General features: G+C 54.1%; 1 protein-coding gene across 13 annotated transcripts in view; it reads right to left on the reverse strand.

The window, feature by feature from the left end:
• Positions 1-22,466, reverse strand: part of NFIC (nuclear factor I C) — a 117,694-nt gene that overhangs the window by 24,620 nt on the left and 70,608 nt on the right. For 12 of the 13 annotated variants that reach the window (XM_032628539.1, XM_032628537.1, XM_032628544.1 and 9 more), the window contains 5 exons: positions 14,982-15,053; positions 11,188-11,262; positions 10,262-10,385; positions 9,504-9,628; positions 1,805-1,930 (listed from right to left, as the gene is read on the reverse strand). In XM_032628539.1, the coding sequence (XP_032484430.1) occupies positions 1,805-1,930; positions 9,504-9,628; positions 10,262-10,385; positions 11,188-11,262; positions 14,982-15,053 (522 nt within the window). The remainder of the gene's footprint in view (positions 1-1,804; positions 1,931-9,503; positions 9,629-10,261; positions 10,386-11,187; positions 11,263-14,981; positions 15,054-22,466) is intronic. The other variant, XM_032628543.1, reaches the window with a different exon arrangement.

Below are 22,466 nucleotides of genomic sequence, written 5' to 3' on the forward strand. Positions count from 1 at the left end.
CCATCACACCTTTTTTTAAGACAGAGGATGGGGGCTTCCCTGGTGGCACAGTGGTTGAGAATCTGCCTGCTAATGCAGGGGACACGGGTTCGAACCCTGGTCTGGGAGGATCCCACATGCCGCGGAGCAACTAAGCCCGTGAGCCACAACTACTGAGCCTGCGCGTCTGGAGCCTGTGCTCCACAACAAGAGAGGCCGCGATAGCGAGAGGCCCGCGCGCTGCGATGAAGAGCGGCCCCCACTTGCCACAACTAGAGAAAGCCCTCGCACAGAAATGAAGACCCAACACAGCCCAAAATAAATAAGTAAATTAATTAATTAATTTAAAAAAAAATCAGAGAGAACAGTTCCCGGCTGTGGTCAGAGCAAGTCCTGACTACTGAATAAAAAAAAAAAAAAAAAAAAGACAGAGGATGACCGTGGCTCTCAGAGGGAACGTCCTCTGCCCCAGCCACAGAGCAAGCAGCCTGACTGGCCACACCCTGACCTGGGGCTCGGCTAGCTCTTTCCATAAATGGCTGGTGGGTCAATATTTTTTTTTAATTGAGATATTATTTGCACACTATAAAATCCATGCTTCTAAAGCGTACAATTCACTGTGTTTTTTTAGCACATTCACAGAGTTGTATGACCATCACTACAATCTCTTTTAGAACATTCTCATCCCCCTGAAAGGAAACCCCGTCCCAATTAGCACCACCCCCATCCCCTCCCCAGCCCCTGACAACCAGGAAGCCACTCTCTGTCTGTAGATTTCCCATCAATGGAATCACCCACTGTGTGTCCTTCTGTGTCTGGCTTCTCTCACTGAGTATCGTGTTCTCAGGGTCCATCCACGTGGTAGTGAGTGTCAGGGCTTCACCCCTTTTCATGGCTGAGTAATATTCCAGTGTGGTATTTGTTGTTTTTTTTCTTTTTCTAAACAAGTCAGTGACTTTTAGTATATTCACTTTGTAATTCCAGAACCAGTTCACTGCCCCCAAAAGAAGCCCTGTGTCCACTAGTGGTCACTCCCCCTTCCTCTCTCTCTAGCCCCTGGCCAGACAGTAAATACTTTTGGCTTTCCAGGCCATAGGGTCTCTGATGCAGCTACTCAACGCTGCTCTTGTTGCCTGAAAGCCACCACAGATGACATGTAAACAGATGGGTGTGGCCCTCCGCCAATAAAACTTTATTTACAAGAACGGTGGCAGTTGGGGGGCCTGCTTGGCCGGCTCCTAGTCTAAACTGTTGTGCTATTTTGATGTTTGCCTCTGCCCTGTATGTGTATTTGCCCTTGTATGGAACTAAATCATCATTATCACAACCAAGGGGCAACAGGTGACATTCAAGCTCTTATCTAACTCATTGTGATTTAATTCATTCGGTCCTATGGACAGCCCTGGGAGGGGGACGTTTATGAGCCCAGTGGACGGGTGACGGGCTCAGCTCACACCCCACGCTGTCTGTGTGGCTGAGAGCTCCCGTACCCCTGTATGGCCTGTGTGTGTCCTTCTGCGTGTCTGCCTCCTATTGCGGCCATTCCACCCCGGGGTCCGTCGGTGGGCCGCTTGAGTATGACACATGGGGAGCAGGTTGAGGGATGAGTCCCGGGCTGCACCTCCATGTACAGAAGGGGAAACTGAGGCCCCAAAAGAGTCAGGCCCAGGTGCTCTCTACCATGGCAGCTGCAGGCTTTCCTGCCCGGGTGGGAGGCTACAGAAATAGGACTTGTGGTCAGACAGCCGGTGGGACTTCCCCGGCCATAAGTGGCCTGGTTAGAGGGCTCAGCCGCCCCTCCCCGCCCGGGGCCCGCGGTGCTCACCACTGTGCACGGCGATGACGGGCCGGTGGTGCTGGGTGAAGCTGGAGAGGCGGGGCGAGTCCTGGGGAGACGGACTGTTGAAAGGGGACTTGTCCATCTCTGTTTTCTTCACCGGGGATGAGATGCCTGCGGGGAGGGCCAGAGGGTCAAGGGCCGGCAGGCAGGGTTATTCCACTCCCAGGACCCCTGCACCTCCCCGCAGAGCCCCTGCCCCCACTTCTCCCAGCAACCCATGGACGAGGGGCTGGGAGCCCATTGTAAGGAGGGGCAAAGCAAGGCTGAGAGCTGGGAAGGGGGCCGCCCAGGGTCACACGGCTCACGGGAGGAGGAGTCTGACGCCACACGGGCCCCTGGACGACAGAGTCCGGCCCCCACCTTCTCTCCTTCCAGACGTAAGTCGGCTCAGGGCTGCCCCCTGCCCCCCAGGGACACCAGAGCCCTAGAGAAGGCCGCAGGGTGGGCAGAGGATTGGTCCAAAGCCCCAAAGCCCAAGTGGCTCTGTGCTTGTGCCCCCCCCGCCACCGATCCTTACCCAGGGGACAGAACCTTCCCTGTAGGGCCATCGTGAGTATTAAATGCAATACAACATGTAAAGCCGTTAGATCAGGGCCTGGCACACACCCACGCACTGGAATTACTTGCTGCCATTCCTCTGCAGACGGGGGTCTCACTATCTACCCCGGTGGCCCTGGGGAACCCAGAAGGTCTCCAGCTCGGCCTCAATGAATAAAAGGTGTAAAACGGGCGCATACAGCCTCCGTGGAGGCCGTGGCACAGAATGGACGCTGGCTCGGGAGAAGCCTTGTCATGACATGGAAGACGGACCCCAGAGATGCGGGGCACACGTCCGCCCTGAAGAACCATGAATGCCCCCCGCCTGCCTCCCTGCATCCCACCCCCCACTCCCACCCCGCTCTGCAGAGGCTTTTTCTAGTGACAGCAAAGGATGACGACGTGTCTGAAAACAGGCAGAGTCCTTGGCCTGGCCCCTTCTCTGGAATTGGGCTCTGGGGGAAGTGGGGATCTGGAGATAGACATGTTTAGGAATTGTTTTAAAATCCATTTTACAGTGAAACACACCCACTGAGGCCCACAGTGGATCCACACATGGTGGGGGTTGTGTTTTTTTTTTTAATAGTTTTTATCGGAGTCTAGTTGATTTACAATGCTGCGTTAGCTTCAGGGGCACAGCAAAGTGAGTCAGTTATACACATACATGTATCCCCTCTGTTTTAGATTCCTTTCCCACATAGGTCACCACAGAGTACTAAGTGGAGTTCCCTGTGCTACATGGCAGGTCCCTATTAGCCAGGTTTTTTTTTTTTGCGGTACGCGGGCCTCTCACTGCCGCGGCCTCTCCCGTTGCGGAGCACAGGCTCCGGACGCGCAGGCTCAGCGGCCATGGCTCACGGGCCCAGCCGCTCCACGGCACGTGGGATCTTCCCGGACCGGGGCACGAACTCTCAAAGAGTCGGCAGGCGGACTCTCAACCACTGTGCCACCAGGGAAGCCCTTAGCCAAGTATTTTATACAGAGTGGTGTGTATATGTCAATCCCAATCTCCCAATTTATCCCTCCCTCTCCCTTGCCCCCTGGCAACCATAAGATTCTTTCCTACATCTGTGACTCTACTTCTGTTTTGTAAATAAGTTCGTTTGTACCTTTTTTTTTTTTTTAGATGCCACACATAAGCGGTGTCATGTGATACTTGCCTTTCTCTGACTTACTTCACCCAGTATGACAGTCTCTAGGGACACACTGCCTGCCACCCCGCAAAAGGTGGCCTCTCAGGCTGCACACATCAGGGCCGGGGTCATTCTCTGTGGATCGTCCTCGGCGCCGTGGGGTGTGGTGCAGCCTCCCTGGCTCCACCCACTCGACGCCAGGAGCACCCCCAGTCATGACAACCATAGATGTCCCCAGACATGGCTCAGTGTCCCCTGGGGCAGAGCTGCCCCAGTTAGGACCCCCGCCCTCCTCCGAGGCCCGCCGCCGTTTCTGGGGTCTCGGGTTGATGGTTCTGCGAGTGGACATCTGCGTGGGTCCCCAGGGCTGTCCCACCTGAGATGCTGCTGCATTCCCCCCACCCCTACTGTGGCATTTCCACGTGGGGTGCTTTCATTCTCTGCGATGGCACAGCCAGGGGTGAGCCTGATCTGGGAACCAGCCCCCTGATGGGCACTCAGGCCACCATCCGCTTTTGCTGTTATAGACGCTGCTGCCCTGGTCGGCTCTGGGTGCGCATCAGTGTGTGAGCGGGGGAGCGTGTCCTGGGATGCGGTTGGCGGCCCAGAGGGACCTGGCGGCCAAGCGGGGCCTTGGGTGCAGGCCCGGGCTTTCCCAGGGACAGGAGGAGCTGGTGGCATCCAGGGCGGCCGGCAGGGAGGAGGCTGGCCCTGCTGTGTGTGCGTGCGTGCGTGCGTGCGTGTGTGTGTGTGTTTGTGTTGGGCTCCCGGCTGGCTCAGGGCTGCAGGGGGAATGAGGTTACGGCTGTCAGATGCTCACTTAGGATTTCCTAGAACAGCCTGTCCTGGATGGAAATAGCCTGGCGTGGACCCTGCCCCCAGCTGCACCTCCGTAGGCCCTTCTAGAGCTTCCTGAGGTGGGGCCTTGGGGAGCCAGGGTCCAGGAGGGGGGCGGGGGGCGCCCGGCACTGCAAGAAAGAGTCACTCTCCTGCCTGGTTCCTGCATCTGAACAAACATGCTGGGAACGGCCCCACGTGAGCAACCGATGTTGGTTAACACAGTGCCCGTACATGCCCCATCAAAGCACGCGTCTCTCCATTTAACAGGCGTGCCCTTGACCTCCCCGATCCGAGTGGCCATCTTTCTGATTAACATATATATCTCCACGTAAGCGTCAAGCACCCCTACGTCCCCCGTCGAAGACACAAACCTTAACGGACGCACGTGCCTGTAGGTGCCCACCCCCAAGTATCTTTCCACTTGCCTGTCACACGTGCCTGTCTGTCCCCCGTTTAAGCACATACGCTTCATCTAACAGGTGGGCCTGTACATCCCCCATCTGAGCACCCACCCGTCTGCTTGACAAACTAGCCTGTCCCCCTGCAGTGCCAGCTCCCCTGGGGGGCCCACTGCAGGCAACCACTGGGTCTCCAGGGCCCGGAACACAGGGTGGGCAGAGAGTGTGTGGAGTGTACAGGTGGGTGGACGGAGCGCAGTTCTGCTGGGATCAGCCACCACTCACTGGGCACTTAACACGTGGGATGGCCTCCCCCACTACCCCCAGCACTGCTGACACCGGTCATCCTCAGCGGGCCCATCCTGGGCGCTGTGGGGTGTGGAGCAGCGTCCTTGGTCCCACCCACTGGATGCCAGGAGCCCCCCAGTCATGATGGCTGGAGATGTCCCGGACACCGCCCAGTGTCCTCTGGGGGCAGAACTGACCCTCTGAGAGGTCCTGGGGAGCCAAGAAGTGGTGGAGCTGGGATTCAAAGGCAACTGTAACTCCTCAGGCCACGCTCTGCCACCCCCTCCTGCCCTCCAAGTTCAGAAAGAGATGGGGGGAGAGGAGAGAGATTGGAGTTCCATGCTTCACTCCACATAATAACTGCCTGTGAGAGGCCCATGTTCCCTGGGGGAGGGTCACAGAAGCAGCAAGAGCAAAGCACTCTGGGACCCCCTTTCTGCCCCGCTTGGCTGGGTAATCAGGGAAGGCCTTGGGAGGATGTGGCCAGGAGGAGAAAGGGCACTCCTGGTGCTCCTGGCCCGGGCACGGAAGGGGCAAAGGGCTGGAAGCTGGTGTATGGGGTCTGAGAGATGTGGCTGCAGGGGTCTTGCCTGGGCGGGGCTGGCAAGATTTCCCCCAGGCCTCTGCCCCTCCAGGGCACCGGAGTGAGGAGGCTGGGGCTGGGAGGTTAGCTGGGCGCTGCCCATGGTGGCCACAGCGGAGGAAGGGAGAGAGTACTCTAATCAGCTTAACCCCCTTAATGAACAGCTAATTGGGGACTGTCTAGACAGGAAGCCAGAGGAAGCCAGGAAGAGGAGAAAAAGGAGGAGAAGGATGGGCAGGAAGGGGAAGAAGAGGGAGGGAGAAGAGAGGGAGGAAAAGATAGAATTCATGTCTCCCTACGAGCCTGTGAGCACCCGGAAGGCAGGGGCAGGCACACACTAGGGGTTTGTACTGAGACTCCCACAGGAGGGAGTGAGTCTGCCATCACCTGAGGCAACCAATGGGAGCTATAGGAGGACTGACCCCCTCTGGCATTCCCTTCCAGCTCTGTGATTTCCCCATCGCACACCAGAAGCTGGTACAGGCTTCCCCTTTGTCCTCCCGCATCATGGCCACTTTATTCTCAGTGTAGGAAGGTTGGATCAAGCCCCAGTGACTCTCTCTAGCATTTCCTTCCTTTTAAAATTTTGTTTTTCTTTTTTGAGCATCCTGAATTGAATGCTGGGTTCTTTATTTCCAGCCTTTCTCTTTTTCCAATTAAAGCTACAATTTTTCCTCTCAGGGCTGCTGTGGCTACATCAGCACAGGCTGTCTTTCAGCTCCAAATAGTATTCACTTTATATGTAGACAACCTCTTCAATCACAGTGTTAGTGAGAGGTGCTTTTGAGTTCCCAATCAGTAAATGATAGGGCAGAAGTTAACTGTCTCCCAATATCTGCTTTACCCTTCTTCCTTAGTAACAGAACGCTTGATGTGAGATGGGCACATAATTGACCCAAATAAAATTACATTTCCCAGCATCCTTTGCAGCAGAGTATGGCCTTAGGACTAACTCAGGGGCCCAGAGATAAGCAGAAGGGGTAAGTGCACCTTCTGAAAATTATTCTTAAAGGGAGAGGACATGCCCAGACTTGACCCTTCTTTTCTGCTGGCTGGAAAGCAGACATGATGGCTGGAGCTCCAGCAGTTATCTTGGACCATGAGGTAGGAATGAAAACCACATTCAGTGGCGCATAAGGCAGGAGACTGAGTCCCTCACATCACACTTGACCAGGGCGGCTGATGGCTGGACATTTATTTGTGAGAGAAATGCACTTCCTTTTGTATTTTCTGTTATCTACAATCAGACTTAAAGCTTACTGAAGGGCTTCCCTGGTGGCGCAGTGGTTGAGAATCTGCCTGCTAATGCAGGGGACACGGGTTCGAGCCCTGGTCTGGGAGGATCCCACATGCCGCGGAGCAACTAGGCCCGTGAGCCACAATTACTAAGACTGTGCGTCTGGAGCCTGTGCTCCGCAACAAGAGAGGCCGCGATAGTGAGAGGCCCGCGCACCGCGATGAAGAGTGGCCCCCGCTTGCCACAACTAGAGAAAGCCCTCGCACAGAAACGAAGACCCAACACAGAAAAAATAAATAAACTAAAAAAATAAAAATTAAAAAAAGTATAATTAAAAAAAAAAAAAAGCTTACTGAATACAGGTCTTTATAGAGACAAACTTTAGAAAGATAGGGAACCCACAGAGACAGAAACGTAGAGACACTCTGACCCATAAATTAAAGCCTAGGGCTTCCCTGGTGGCGCAGTGGTTGGGAGTCCGCCTGCCGATGCAGGGGACATGGGTTCGTGTCCCGGTTCAGGAAGATCCCACATGCCACGGAGCGGCTGGGCCCGTGAGCCATGGCCGCTGAGCCTGCGCGTCCAGAGCCTGTGCTCTGCAACGGGAGAGGCCACAACAGTGAGAGGCCCGCGTACCGCAAAAAAAAAAAAAAAAAAAGTTAAAGCCTAATAAATAGAGAGGTCCTCCCAGCATTAGATACCTGGGAGCCCACAATGAGGAAGAGGGAGGAGGCTTGGGACCTCAAATGTCACAACCAGCTGTGTTAGAGACTGATTCCAAGAGATGGGAATTTTATAAAGACATGAACACCAAAGAAACTCTCCTGTTTCCTGGTCACTTATGTGCCAGGTGGTTGCTTAAGTCACATTCTATCGTGTCCTCCTTCCAACTCTCCAAAAGAATGATGGTTTTCATCACTCCCACTTTGAAGATGAGGCAACCGAGGCTCAGAGATGTTAAGTCACCTGCCCAAGGTTACACAGCCCACACACCACACAGTGAGCCAAAGACAGAGCCGGGACTTGAACCCTGGTCTCTCTGATGCCTGAACCTGCCCTCTTTCTCTCTCTCTCTCTCTCTCTCTCTTTCTTTCTTTTATTGAAGAAGAGTTGATTTACAATAATTCAGGTATACAGCAAAATGTTTCAGTTCCATATATATAAGTATATATATGTGTGTGTATATATATATATATATATATATATATATATATCAGATTCTTTTCTGTTATAATGAAACTGCCCTCTTAATTGTAATGTTATGTTGCTTTTCAAGAATCCTATAGTTATGGCACTTTGTATAGACAGATCTTTATAAGAAATCAGACTCTACAGGGAAGAGGGAAAGGGGAAGAGGGAAAGAGGAGGAGGGAGAGAGAAGAAAACAAATCCTAAAGTATACTGGGTACCTATTATGTGCCAGGACTGTTTTAGGGACATCAAATGCATTAATTCACTTAATCCCCACAATAAACCTATGGGGTGGGTACTGCAGGTATTAACACCCCCACTTTACAGATGAAGAAGCCGAGGCGCAGAGAGGTGGGGTCACCAGGAAGCTGCAAGGGCTGGGGGACTCGAGTGTCCACGTTCATAACCACTAGGCTATACGGTGCGGTGAACCCTTGTTAAGGGATAAGGGACCGGGTAGAGACATGCTTCTAAAGCTGGAGGGCACAGACCCCGCTGAGAATCTGAGGAATGCCAGGGGCATCCTCCCCACAGGCTCCTCTGCAAACCATTTCCTTTAAGTGCAACGCTGGCCCACTGAAGAGCAGAATCTTAAGGTGAAAGGGATTTTTTTTTTTTTTTTGGCCGCGCGGCACGTCTTGCATGATCTTAGTTCCCCTACCAGGGATTGAATCCGGGCCACAGCAGTGGTGAAAGCACCGAGTCCTAACCACTGGACCACCAGGGACTTCCCAGAAAGGGATTCTTTAGATGAGAACCTGTGATGGAGATGGAAACTCCAAAGAAGGGAAATCTTTGGAGAATGCCCTTAGGGAGACGGTAAGTAAACAAAGAATCAGGAGGAGCCAGCACTCAACAGAAAAAAGCTTCTACGGAACTGCTGACCCTACAGAACAGGAGCCCCATGAAACAGACACTCTGGAGAGGACCATATGAAGACAGAAGAGCAACAAGAAAATCTACCAGGAAACGGATGCTATAAGAAAAGAGGCGGGGCTCCTATGGAACTGGATTCACAGACAGCAAGATCCCATGGAGATGGGAATCTTGCAAAAAAAAAAAAAGGACTCCAGGGAGGACCCCAGTGGAAAGGTAACCCACGTATCAGGACGCTGTAGTTGAGGGTCTACGGCAGACCCGAGGATGAAGCACCCTGTTGATCAGAATCGCTACTGAGTCAATTCTGTATAGCAGGAACCCCACAGAGATGGGCCGTTAACAGGCAGAGGGCAGGAAAGTCGGGCAAGGGATAATCTCCACCCTCCCCGGCCAGAGCGGAACCAAAGAGCTCCGGGAACGCGAACCCGGACTTTACTTCCAACCGCGCGCAGCCTGCGAGACTACAATTCCCAGGAGGCCCCGCGGCTCCAGGCCGACTCTCCGCCCCGGGGTGCCCGCGCAGTGCCTGCCGGAACACGTAGTCACTGTCACGGTAACCTAGACCGGAAGGTCGGTCAGGCCCCGCCGCCAGCCCCACCTCCTTCCATGTCCTCCGTCCAGTTGCGGCTGCTACTCGTGGGAGAGCTGGGCGAGGTGTAGTAATCGCCGCCGGGGCTCGTGTCCACGTCTTCCTCCATCGAGCCCGATTTGTGCCGCTTGCTCCTAAGGGGCGAGGAAGGAAGCCAGCGGACCGGTTACCACGGAGACGGGCCCGGCTTGCTTTGCTACTTCCGGCTCTTGGGGGCAGGGCGAGGAGGGTGCTATCGCGAGACGTCACGCGAGCCGCGGACTTTCGGCTGCTTCTCAGATGACATCCGCTTTAACCTGCCCATCACTTGGGTGGGACACCTGGGGCCAGGGGCAGGGAGGGACTCAGCAGAGCGCCAGGTTAGCAAGCTAGCAGAGTGGAGACTAAAGCCCTGAAAGCCTGGCTGATCGCTTGACCTACTGTAATCCTCAGAACAACCTGGTAGGATTATGATCCCACTTAGCAGGTGAGGAAACCGAGGCAAACAGAATGTGACCGGCTCACGATCACACAGCATATCTCAGCAAGAACCGATGTCTGTGTTCTCATGGAGTCGCAGGGGCTAGGCCTGTAGGACTCGAGGCTGTGGGAGCCCAGGGTGGGATGTCAGGGCTGGGGAAAGAGTCACTTGGGGGCTGGGTTTTGAAAGATGAATAAGAGTTTCCCAGGTAGAACGTGAAAACAGGGAGAGGAATGAACCAGCTGGGGCCAGATGGAGGTGGGGGGGGGCGCGTGAGGTGCCCAGAGGTGGGGCCCCGGGGACATACCCGCTGGAGGATGTGCTGGGTAGCGTTCTTCTCATGCCGGTGCTGGCTGGATTTAGGTCATATGCCAGGTGTCCCTGCAGCTCCCCCAGGGAGAAGTTCGGTCCTGTTCCAGTCACCACAGGTGCTGCGGAGGGCGACAGAGAGGAGGATGAGGGAGGAACAAGGTCCAGGGCTGCACTTTGCCCTGGAGGGGTGGGGAGAGCCATCTGGGGGCTGGCAGAACGAAAAGGAACCGCTTCCCAGATTGGCCTGATTCCTAATTTGGCTGAAACTGGCCTTATACGGTGGGTCAGAAGAACAAGGCCATTGAGAGAGGCCAAGGTCACACTGTGAGGCAGAAGCATAGACAAAGCTGGAGGCCAAGCTTCCCAGAACTCTCAGAGGCCAGGCTCTGCGGATCTGGATGGGGAGGGCAAGGGTTAGGGTTAAGGCAGGATAGTGCCCAGAGGTCCCTGGGGTAGGATTCAAATGGGGGTGTCTGGGGATGGGGGTAGGTCCCCAGCAGGTCCATAGGTAAGGCAAGAGGACAAGAGGTGAAATAGGTTGTGGGGGGGGGGCCTCTGGGGTCTCCTGGGAGCGGGTGAGGGAGGTCCCAGGCCTCTGGGGGATACTGGGGCAGAAGGTTCTTTAGCCCTTCCACCCAGCATCTGGAGTCTTTTCTGGGGAAGAGCATGTCACCCTGACCTTAGACTCTGGGAAAGGCCTGGATACCGCCCTTCCTAGAGACTTAGGCTTGGTGACAACGGTGGCTGGAGAGGATGTGGGGGAGGGGGGCAGGGTGATGGGCTCCTTCCTCCTCCTTCCCCGAGTCCCTTTCCCTCTTAGAGCCCCCATCCCGAAGCCACTTCTCCTTTCCAACAGTCCTCCCCTGTGTGAGCCCACCCCCCCACCTCGGGTCCCAGCACAGGGTGGGCGGGGACACTTACTCCGGGACACTTGGATGAGCTCAGTGACGCTGAACACACCGGAGGTGACGAAGCTCTCCTGGAAGTCGGTGGTGTCTGGAAAAGAGAGGAAGGATGGGGGTCAGCAGGCGGCCAGCTGAGCTGGGTCTGTTCCCCCCCTTGACATCTCCAGGCTGCCCAGACTCCGGGGGCTGGACACAGCCTGGCCAGTCACCCTGTCTACCCCCCTCCCCAACCACCACAGCCCTGCAGCAGGAGGATGGCCAGCTCAGTCCCTCCAAGCCGACGGGGACTCCTCTGCCCTAACACAGCTGGAGTGGATCTCCTTTCCTGAGTCTCTGCTCAGTCCTTCTCACAGCAGCCTCAGCCAGCCTCCCCTCCTCCAGCCTGGGCCTTCACACCGCCTCCCAGCCCTCCTCGGGAGCCCCCGTGCTATGGCAGGCTGCGCACACAAGTGGAGGCCAGACCTGGGTTCACATCTCAGCTCAGCTGCCCACTCGGCGTGTGATCTTGGATAAGTCACTTTACCTCCCTGAGCTTTGATGCTCCCTGATCTCAAAAGTAGGGACCACACACCCTGTCATCTCAGGTGGTTGTGAGCTATGAATGCTACTACTAAGGAGGGACCAGGTTGCTTCCTTTGCCTCACTCATCACCCCGTGCAATGCTGCAGTCTCTTAGCCTTCTGCCTCCAGGTTGTGAGCTCTGTGGTGTCCCCAGTGCCCGGACCAGAGCCTGGCAAACGGCAGGGACTCAGAACCATGGGGTGAATGGAGGGTCCACAGGCAGCAGTTAAAATCCCCAGTGTGCCCAGACCCATTCCTGCCTAATGTCAAAGGAAGAGGGACCCCCCTCTCTGGGCTGGGGTGGTTTAGACCCATTTCATGGATTTGGAAACTGAGGCTGGCCTCGAGAGGGTGGGAGCACTGGCCCACCCAAGACAGCTGGGAGCAGGCCTGTCACACCCAGAGACCCTCACAGGCAGGACCCATTACCAGGCACTTCCAGTGTCCGCCCCGAGCTGGGCACTGGGGACACAGTGGGGAACAAGACGTACAGGAGCAGCTGCCCTCTTGGACTCACAGCCCAGGGTGGGCGAAGGATGCCACATAAAAGCAGGAAGTCAAAAACACTTGTACATGAATGTTGACAGCAGCATGATTTACAGTAGCTGAAATTGGAGACAACCCAAATGTCCATCAACCATGATGGATACACAAAATGTGGTCCCTCCACACACAGGAACGTCACTCAGCCATGAAAAGAGGTGAAGCCCTGAAACTCGCTACAACGTGGATGGACCCTGAGAACACGAGAGAAGTGAGAGAAGCCAGACACAGAAGGATACACTGTGTGATTCCATTGATGGGAAACGTCCAGAACAGGCAAATCCACTGAGACAGAGAGTGGGTTCCTGGTCAGTCGGGGAGGGGGAGTGACTAATGGAGATGGGGTTGCTTTGTGGGTTGATGAGAATGTTCTGGAACCAGACAGAGGTGATGGGCGCACAGCTCTGTGAATGTACTTAATGTCACTGAACGGTACATTTTAATAGGGTTAAAATTCTACATTTTATGTGTGTTGTACCACAATTTAAAAAGAAAGTTATTAAAGATGATTCAGTTAAATGTGAGATGTGTCAGGCAGTGGTGAGGCAGTCAAGGGAGAGGCAGTCAAGGGAGAGCCTGCTGGGGAGGGGACCTATTTTACACGAAGGGCTCAGAGAAGGCTTCCCTGGGAGGGTGACATTCAACCAAGATCTCAAGGTAGGGGTGGATAAGGCGAACACGTGAGTGAAAATTTGGGTAGTGCCCAGATAGCACCTGGCACAGGGAAACTGCCTTGTGAGAACTGGCTGCCCCGATGAGGAGGATATTAAACTTGACGTTTTGCCACCTCCCTGTGGCTTACGATGTTCCTGGCAGCGGGAATGGCTTGTGCAAAGGGCCTGGGGTGGAGATGCACTTGGCAAATCGGAGGCCAACAGGGCTGGAGCTGAAGGAGCCAGAGAGAGTGGTCAGAGTGGAGGTGGGACCCACAGAATGGCAGCTCTCGGCTTTGGGGGAGGGGGGCGGGAGCAGTTCTTGTCCAGGCCCCCAGGGGGCAGCAGTGGCCGCAGGGAGCTCACAGCAGTGCCCAGCTCCTCAGCTGTCTGCCACCCAAGCCCCCTGCTTATGAACTTTGTGTCCACCATTCATTGAGCAATTACTACCTGCCCAGGCCCATGATGGGAGGCTCAGGACCACAACATCCCGAGGAGGACAGGGCGGTGGCTCTCAGTGTCCAGGGGGAAGTGGCTGTGGCCACTTCCTGCTGACCCAGCTGGCCGACTGCTGTCAGCACGCCCCTCCGCCCCACCCCCACCGGGGTTTCCTGTTTGTGCAGTGCTCGCCCAGCTCCATCTCCAGGGGACTCCCTGGCGGGCGGGGAGGAAGTGATTTCCTCTACCAGACGCTGGAGCTCCCCACGGGACCAGGCCAAGCGCCATGGCCCCCGCCGCCTGCCTTGAACATCTGGCTTGGAGGGAGGCGCCTGGGGATCACAGGAGGTCAAGGAGGACTCGGGTCACAGATGGCCAGTGAGGTGTGGCCTGGGGGCCTGTGAACCTCCTGGAACCATCCAGCCTCCCTGTGCATGCCTGTGACGGACCTTCCAACGGGGATGCCCTCACCCACTGGCTGTTTCTTCCTTTCTCCCTTTTCATCTCTCCTCCTTCCTTGCCCCTAATATACTATCCCTCTAGTTTCTCTTTTTCCCTCTGCTTCATCCTTCCTTCTCTCCTTTTTTGCTTTCTAGAAATGGTTTTTGAGCACCTACTGTGTACTAGGTCCTGTTCTAGGTACTGAGGACACAACAGTGATCAAAACAAACACCTCTGCCCTCGAGGAGGTGATGTTCCACTAGGTGAGAAGCAAACACATTTGCAACACTAAGCAACTAAGCAAATACACACGCAATCACTAACTTCCTCGAAAGGAAATAAAACAGAGGGCTGAGATGGAGAGTGGCTGAGGCTGCTTGAGCTGAGGGGCTCAGGGAAGATCTTTCTGAGAGGGAGGCATTTGAGCTGAGACCTGGGTGATCTGGAGCAAGAGAAAGCAGTTAGCTGTCCAGATAGCAGGAACAGCACGTGCAGAGGCTCTGGGACAGGTGGTGCCTGGTGTGCTGGAGGAACAGCGAGGAGGCTTGTGTGTCTGGAACAGAGTGAGCGAGGGGGGGAGAGGGAGGAGGGGAGGAGGGGAGGGCAGGAGGACTTGGGCTTTTACCCCCCGGGAGGTGGGACCCTGGAGGGCTGTGGGCAGAGGATGGGCAGGGCCTGACTCAGGTGCTCACGGGTACCCTCTGACCACTTCAGGAGGACAGACTGTGGGAGGGAGTAGTCAGGGAGCCAGAGTAGAAGCAGGGACTCTGAAGCTTCCAAATCCTCTCTGTCCTTCTGGCTCTGCTCCCACACCCGCAACATAGAACTGAGTTGTCCTACTCATCCACTCAATGTCCCATGACACTGCAGGGCCCACCAGGGCCTCTCCCAATGGGGGGAGCACCTCAGAGCCCAGACGCTGGAGCTCAGGGTCGGGGGTTCCAACCCCAGCTCCATGGATGCCCCTGGGAAGGCCCATATTCGTCTCCAGACCTCAGTCCCTGCCTCTGCAAAATGGAACAACTGCAGCACCTCCTCCATAGCATGGCTGGGAGGAGTGACTCAGGTGCTCACGCAGGACCACACAGAACCCACAGGGGGCACTCCGGAAACGATTCCTAAATAAAAGATGGGGATGGGCCCGTGCCCTCCACCCCGCCACCTTCAGACTCACCCAGTGTGATGGGCTTGCTGTCCTCCTGGTCGGAGCCCATCCCCGCCCGGGGACTGCCACTTTGCTCTGCATCTGCAAAGACAGGGAGGGGGAGTTGTGACATCGCAGGGACCCCCACTCAGGAGGGGAGGAGACATCAGCCCAGTGCTAGGCTGGGCCAGCGCCGTGGTCTGGAGCATGGCACGGCCCCCTCCCTGGCTGCTGCCCCAGGGGGTCATGGACGTCTGAGGTCACTAAGCGCCAGCCTGCCTGTGTCCTGAACCATGGCGAGAACCCGAGTGGAGGGGCGGGCTCAGTCGTGGGGAAGTGCTCTCTGAGCCTCAGTTTCCTCATCTGTCAAGTGAGGATAACTCATTTAATCCTGCCTCTGCCATATGAGGTGGGAACTCTCATGCCCATTTCACAGACGGGAAAACAGAGGGCCAGAGAGGTGAGTCCCCGGCCCCTCGGGCCCCCTCCCCACCGCCTCTGCCTTCCGAGTCCTGGGGGCCCAGCCTGTGGTCTTGGGTTGCCACTCAGGATCCCCGGAGAGGGGGCCGAGGGGCATATTTCTGCAGCTGTGACATTTCCGGCCCCACCCGCCGGGCTTGGGGGCTCCCTCCCACCCCGGCGCCCGCCCCTCCATCTTATCTAAAAATAATCGGGCTCCTTGGCAGCCGGGTGAAGCAGACAGACGCTGAGCTCAGCGTTATTGGCTCCGGAGGCCTAGATGGAGGGCGAGTAGAGCCAGGCCCCTCTGCAGCCCTCACACCCTCCACCCCAGACTGCGGGGGAGAGGAAATGGACAAGCCCAGCCAGACAGGACCCTTAGCCCCCCCTCCCCCATTTGTCTCTCAGGTCAAGGACAAAGGTGGCGGGAATCACCATCAAATGCCAGAGAAAGAGAATCAGGCCCCTCCCACCTGCCACACTCCAAGGCCCAGAGCTAATTGCTGTGTGACCTTAGGCGAACCGCTTAACCTCCCTGAGCCTCAGAGTTTTCTCTTTCAAATGTGCGAAAGCATCTCACAGGCCTGGCTGGGTTGCCAGGAGGTGGCAAGGAGCCGATACATATGAAGCGCTTAGGGCATACTGAACTCTAGATCCGTGGTGACATCCACCCCGTTATTATTATTACTGTTATTTTTAAGTCCCTAACATGACCACAGATGTTTTTTCTTGTTCTCATTTCATACTTTCCCTTAAATCATGAAGAGAGCCACAAATCTGGCATTGTTAGTGTACCCATTTTGTACACAAGGAAAAGGGAGGGTTAGAATGACGAAAAAGTGCCCCGCCCCACACCCCTTGCTGTTGTTTTTTTACACGGTAATGTATCATTTTATTTTATTTTTTGTCCGCACCGCTTGCGGGATCTTAGTTCCCTGACCAGGGATCGAACCCGTGTCCGCTGCGGTGGAAGGGCAGAGTCTTAACGCCTGGACCGCCAGGGAATTCCCCTGCCCCTTGTTGTTTTAATTTGGTAGCTAGTGCTTACATCCCGACATCCAGCAGGCGCTTGCGTGAGCTGCCTGGATTCTGCGATGAGACGCGCGCGTTCCCATCCCAGCTCTGGGAACCTCCAAGGACACGTGGTCCCGGGGCGGGGGGGGGGGGGGAGGGGGGGGTCACTTCCCCTGCTGGGGCCTCAGTGCACCCAGGGTTGCTTTGGGGATAATAATAATGATGACACTTCGCACAACAGTCACTGGGTCCTCACCGTCTGCCTGGCATCGCGCTTTTGCCTTTGCACACGCCGTGCGCTGAGCACCTACTTGCGGGCAAGACCCAGAGATGCTGTAAACAGCACAGGAGCGGCTCCACCTGCCTCAGTTTCCCCATCCACGATAGGAGCGGATGCAGGCAGCCCTCCTTGGCTGGGCTGAGCAGCCCCTGCGTGGCCGACTAGGCTGGGCAGGCTGGGCAGTGGTGAGAGGGCTGTGCCCGGCTCGGCCCCACGCCCTGTGGCCACTCCCGGGCTCGGGCAGCCAGTGGCCCCTTGGAGCCAGCCCGTCCGGCTTGGATGGCTGCATGGCTGGGCACGGGTGGCCACTGGGTTGGGAAGGGCCCAGCCCGGGCAGCCAGCTGTCGGGCTCCAGGCCTTGGGCACAGACCCTCTTCCGGAACCAGCACCCACACGCACTCAGCGGGCAACAGTGCCCGGCTGGCACTCAGGGGCCTACCCGAGAAGGGGGACGTTTCTTGAGCGCCGCCTGTGTGCTTATGCTTTGGAACCAGGCAGCCCAGGCTGTGGGCCTCAGACGCCACCCCTCATCTCTCTGTGCCTCACTCCCCGCTCTGTGAAATGGGCACAATTACAGAATCTCCCTCAGAGGCTGTTCGGGAGGGAAAAGGTGATAATGAATGCAATCAAGGGCCCCAAACAGTGGCTGACATGTAGTAAGCACTTCACCAACTGGAAGGAGGGTTTTATTACTATTATTGCTATCTCCTTGCTGTTTCTGTCTTGGGTGCTATTACTTTGTACCTTGAAAGCCATGGCCCTAGGCTATGGCTGGCTCTAGTCTGGAGCCCTTATTCACTGCTCTTGACCTCAGCCCAGCCAAGTCACCTGTTTGAGACTCAGTTTCCTCATCTGTAAAATGGGACTATAATAAAACTCACTTCCCAGGGTTTGTTGGGTCTCCAAGTCAGTAAATAACAAGTGTAAAAGGGTTGGTGCCAAGCTGACATTCAATACATGGTAGGTTTGGGCAGCAATCGTAAATGAGAGTGTGTTTTTAATTTTGGTTTCTAATTGATCACTGCTAGCATTTACAAATGCGATTGGTTTGGGGGTGTTAATCTTGTATTCTGCAACCTTGCTGAACTCACATATTAGTTCTAAGAGTCTTTTTCTTTCTCTGGTAGATTCTTTGGGATTTTCTATGAAAACCATCATGTCGCTTGCAAATAGGGCAAGTTGTATTTCTTTCTTCCTCATCTGTATGCCTCTGATTTCTGTTTCTTGGTTTATCACACTGACTAGGACTTCCAGAACCCTGTTGACTGGAAGCGGTGAGAGCAGGTGTCCTCATCTTGCTTCTGATCTTAGGGGGAACCCATTCGGTCTCTCACCACTAAGAATAATGTTAGCTGTGGTTTCTGCAGATCCCTTTATTGGGCTGAAGAAGCTCTCTCTCTTTTTTCTCCTATACTCCTGGTAGTTCTTTTTAAATTTAAATAAGTGTAGTTTCTAAATAACATGATGCTGTAATTATAGGCCATCTCATGAAAACTTGTTTTAATTTGATTTTTAGATTGTGTTGAAATATACACAACATAAACTTTATACCATTTAACCATTTCTAAGTGTACAGTTTAGTGGCGTTGAGTACATTCATAGTATCTTGTGACCAGCCCCACCATCATCTCCAGAACTTTCTCATCTTCCCAAATTGAAACTCTGTCCCCATGAAACGCTGACTCCCCACCTCTCCCCCAGCCCTTGGCCCCCATCATCTACTTCCTGTCTCTGTGGATGTGACTCCTCTGGGGACCCCCTGTGAGTGGAATCACACACGGTGTGTCCTTCTGTGTCTGGCTTCTCTCACTGAGCATCGTGTCCTCAAGGTTCATCCATGTTGTAGCAGGTGTCAGAATCTCCTTCCTTTTTTTTTTTTTTTTTTTTTTTGGCTCACGGGCCCAGCTGCTCCGCGGCATGCGGGATCCTCCCGGACCGGGGCACGAACCGGCGTCCCCTGCATCAGCAGGCGGACTCCCAACCATTGCGCCACCAGGGAAGCCCCATCCTTCCTTTTTATTGTGCCATCCTACTGGCCATGCCGCAGGCCATGTGGGATCTTAGTTCCCCGACCAGGGACTGAACCCCACCCCCTGCAGTGGGAGCACAGAGTCTTAATGCTGGACTGCCAGGGAAGTCCCTGCCATCTTATCTTTAATCATCTCTAAAACCGTGAACTATTTCTCACCCACCTGCTGACCACCTGCCTGTCATTTGGCTCCTGGAAACCCTGTCTTCTGGAGCTGTCCAGTACGGGAGCCCCGAGTCACACGCAACTTGAAATTTAAACTGGCTAAATTGAAATTGAAGTTTCAGGACTTCAGCCGCACCAGTCACCTTTCAATACTCGACAGGCACACGTGGCTGATGGCGACCGAACTGGACGGCACCGAATATGCCCACCATCACCACACAAAGTTCTATCGGGCTGAGCTTTTCTGGATGTTTCCATGAAAAATCAAGGAAAAAAAAAACAAAGAGGACACCAATAATTCTTCCTCTCCTATCTAGAGGCCCGGTCCTAAAATGGACCTTCCTTCGGTCTGAACAGACGGGCCCAGAGTGTATAATGCTAAAGGCCAGCTAATGTCCAATGCCCCAAGATGCCCCAGGCCCCAAATGGGCAGCTTTCATTTGCTGAGTTTTTACTGTGTTAGGAGCTCCATAGTGCCATCTGATTAAATTTACCCAACTGATGAGGTTGGTAAACTGAGGACTGGCTCAGGGAGTCTATATCCCAAAGCTGATGTCAATTCAAAGAAATTGTCTGCCTAGCGCAGAGGTTCCTAACTGGGGTGATCCTGCACCCCAAGGCGATGTCTGGGGATATCTGTGTTTGTCACGACTGGGGGGCTCCTGGCCTCGAGGGGGCGGGGACAGGGAGGCTGGTCTGGGATAGCCCCACAGAGTCATCCGGCCCCCAGCGTCAGCAGTGCCAAGGCGGAGGGACTCTGTTCCAGATCCATCCGTTCTCAGTAGGGACAAAAATTGGTTCTTGGGGCGATGGAGGGGGCTAAAAATTTTTGCTCTTTTTATTTATAAAACATAGATAAATAGATACAGATACAGTATATAAACAGATATATAATATACCTGTGCTATTAAAATTTCATGAGGTGCAGTGATTAGGGAAAAAAACTGTCTAAAAGGGCTCTTTAGGGGGAGGCAATAATGAAAGAAAAGGGTCTTGTACAATTTTAAAGGGCTGTCAAAAGAGAAAGAAGAGTATACAACAGAAACTGCAGGTGACCTACCAGGTCTAAGGCATTCACTTCACTGAAAGTCTGCCAACCTCTGCTGTGTGTCCTTGTGCAAGTACTTTTGACATCTCTGAGCCTCCATTTCCTCACCCATAAATTAGAGCTGAACTGCACTACCGTTTACTTCTCTCCTTTGATCACTTGGCAAACTGATTGCTGAGCACCTCCAGGGTGCCATGTGTCTAACACACAGCAGCAACCACGATGGACACAACTCCCTGCCTTCGCGGTACTGACATCCTAATGGTGGAGTGACAGGCAATGAAGAAGTAAGCAAATAAATAAACCAGGAGTACAATTCCAGGCTGCGCCAGGTGCAAGGGAGGCCATCCAACCCAGAGATGTGAGTGGCAGCCCCTGGTGAGTGAGCGGCTGTGACTGGAGCTCCTGGGAGGGTCGTCAAGGTCACACCGTGTGAACTGGTACATTCCAATAGTTAATACGTGGTGAGTCACTCCTTTGACTATGTTGAGCTACAAGTTTCCCCTCCACTGACTCATCTGATCTTCGAAACTCCCCCAAGAGGGATATGCGATTATCATCCCCATTTTCCAGATGGGGAAACTGAGGCACAGAGAGAGGCAGGCGACATATTCAAACTCAGGCAGCCCCAGGTGGCACCGATGGGCCGGGGATCAACCCCCAGACACCCCAAGGCCTCACAGTCGGGTCCTGTGCTTTTGACTAGGAGGTGTCCAGTGGGCCCTTGGAGGGGGTTCAGTTGGTCCTGCCCCGACTCCAGGACTCCTTTCTTATCAGTGGTTTGGAGTGACCCGCTGTGTTTGGACGCTGTTGTCTGACCAGTCAGATAAAGGCCCCGGCTGGGGGTCCCCTACTGCTCTGCTTTTGCCAAAGGTCCCTTCTGTCACTAATTGTGGTGCTGGGGACAGCTGGGGGCAGATAAATTGTTTGCATATCTCTGTTCCACTTAGGCTGAAAAGCACCCCATGGAAGCAGAGCCCCCAGACCCTACTGTCCACGGGAGCAGAGGCCCCAGACCCTGACGCACAGGCCAGGGAAATTTCAGAGCACCTCCGCCTCACTGAGGTGGGAGCTGAGGTGTAGAGTGAGAAGATATGGGATGATGATGATGATGATAAAACAATAAGAACAATAATAATGGTAACTGCTAAGCACAGACAGATTACAGAACACCAGATGTCAGGCTACGTATTTAACAGTTTTGTCTAACACCCTCCAGCAATCCTGGGTCGAGGCTGACAACCATGGGTTACCCAGAGAGGGTAAGTAAGTTACCCAAGGCCATACAGCAAGGAAAGCCGATGGGCCGACCAGGTTTCATCTGCTCCTCTCAAAAGTATATCCAAGAAAACCGTAATTCGAAAAGATACATGCACCCCAGTATTCACTGCAGCACTATTCACAGTAGCCAGGACATGGAAGCAACCTAAATGCCCATCAATGGAGGGATGGATAAAGAAGATGTGGTACCTATATACAATGGAATATCACTCAGCCATGAAAAAAGAATGAAATATTGCCATTTGTAGCAACATGGATGTATTTACAAAACAGAAACAGACTCAAAGATCTCAAGAACGAACTTACGGCTACCAAAGGCGAAATGTGGCGGGGAGGGATAAATTAGGAGGTTGGGATTAACATACACATACTACTATGTATAAAATGGATAACCAACAAGGACCTACTGTATAGCACAGGAAACTGTACTCAGTATTCTGTAATAACCTATATATGGGTAAAGAAAAAGAATGAATATATGTATGTGTATAACTGAATCACTTTGCTGTACACCTGAAACTAATGCAACACTGTAGATCAGCTGTACTCCAATAAGATTTACTTTTAAAAAGGGGGGGAATATTCTTGAATGTCTTATTGAATTTTATGTCATGTCGATCACGGGCTTTAAAACGTTTGCCTGTTAACGAGTTCTTTCCTGACCTGGTCGCTGTCCCCCAGATCCCCCACTGCCCATCCCTGAATACGTGGCTTTCTGCAGCCCTGCTTAGATCAGGCGTTCGACTTGGTGCTTTGTGCTGCCCAGAATACATTCCCGACCGCACGAGGAAAACATGAACAGGCCAGAGCAGGACCGCGGAGCCAAAATGCACGCTCTCAGCTGCCGAGTAGGGGGATTTTCTATGGGTGTGCCTTGGGGGTGTCTGCAGACTCCACCCGAGCATGGGGTTCACGGTCAGAAAGCATGAGCATCGCTGCGGGTTTCTCAGGGCAGCTGTTGGACTCTTCAAAGTCTTTCAAATGCATTGGGGTCATGAAGAAGAGGCTCCAGGTTCCAAACTCATATGACCTTGGGGCATCTTTTAGAAGCCGGAGTCACACCCTGAAACCTGGGCTGAAGCCCCAGCCCTGGCACAACCCGGGGTGTGACCTGGGACTAGTCAGGCCTCTCTCCCCTCTGAGCCTTTTATACATAGTAGTATGTGTATGTTAATCCCAACCTCCTAATTTATCCCTCCCCACCACATTTCGCCTTTGGTAGCCGTAAGTCCGTTCTTG

Source organism: Phocoena sinus, chromosome 3 (assembly GCF_008692025.1).
Source record: "Phocoena sinus isolate mPhoSin1 chromosome 3, mPhoSin1.pri, whole genome shotgun sequence".
Lineage (NCBI taxonomy): Eukaryota > Metazoa > Chordata > Mammalia > Artiodactyla > Phocoenidae > Phocoena > Phocoena sinus.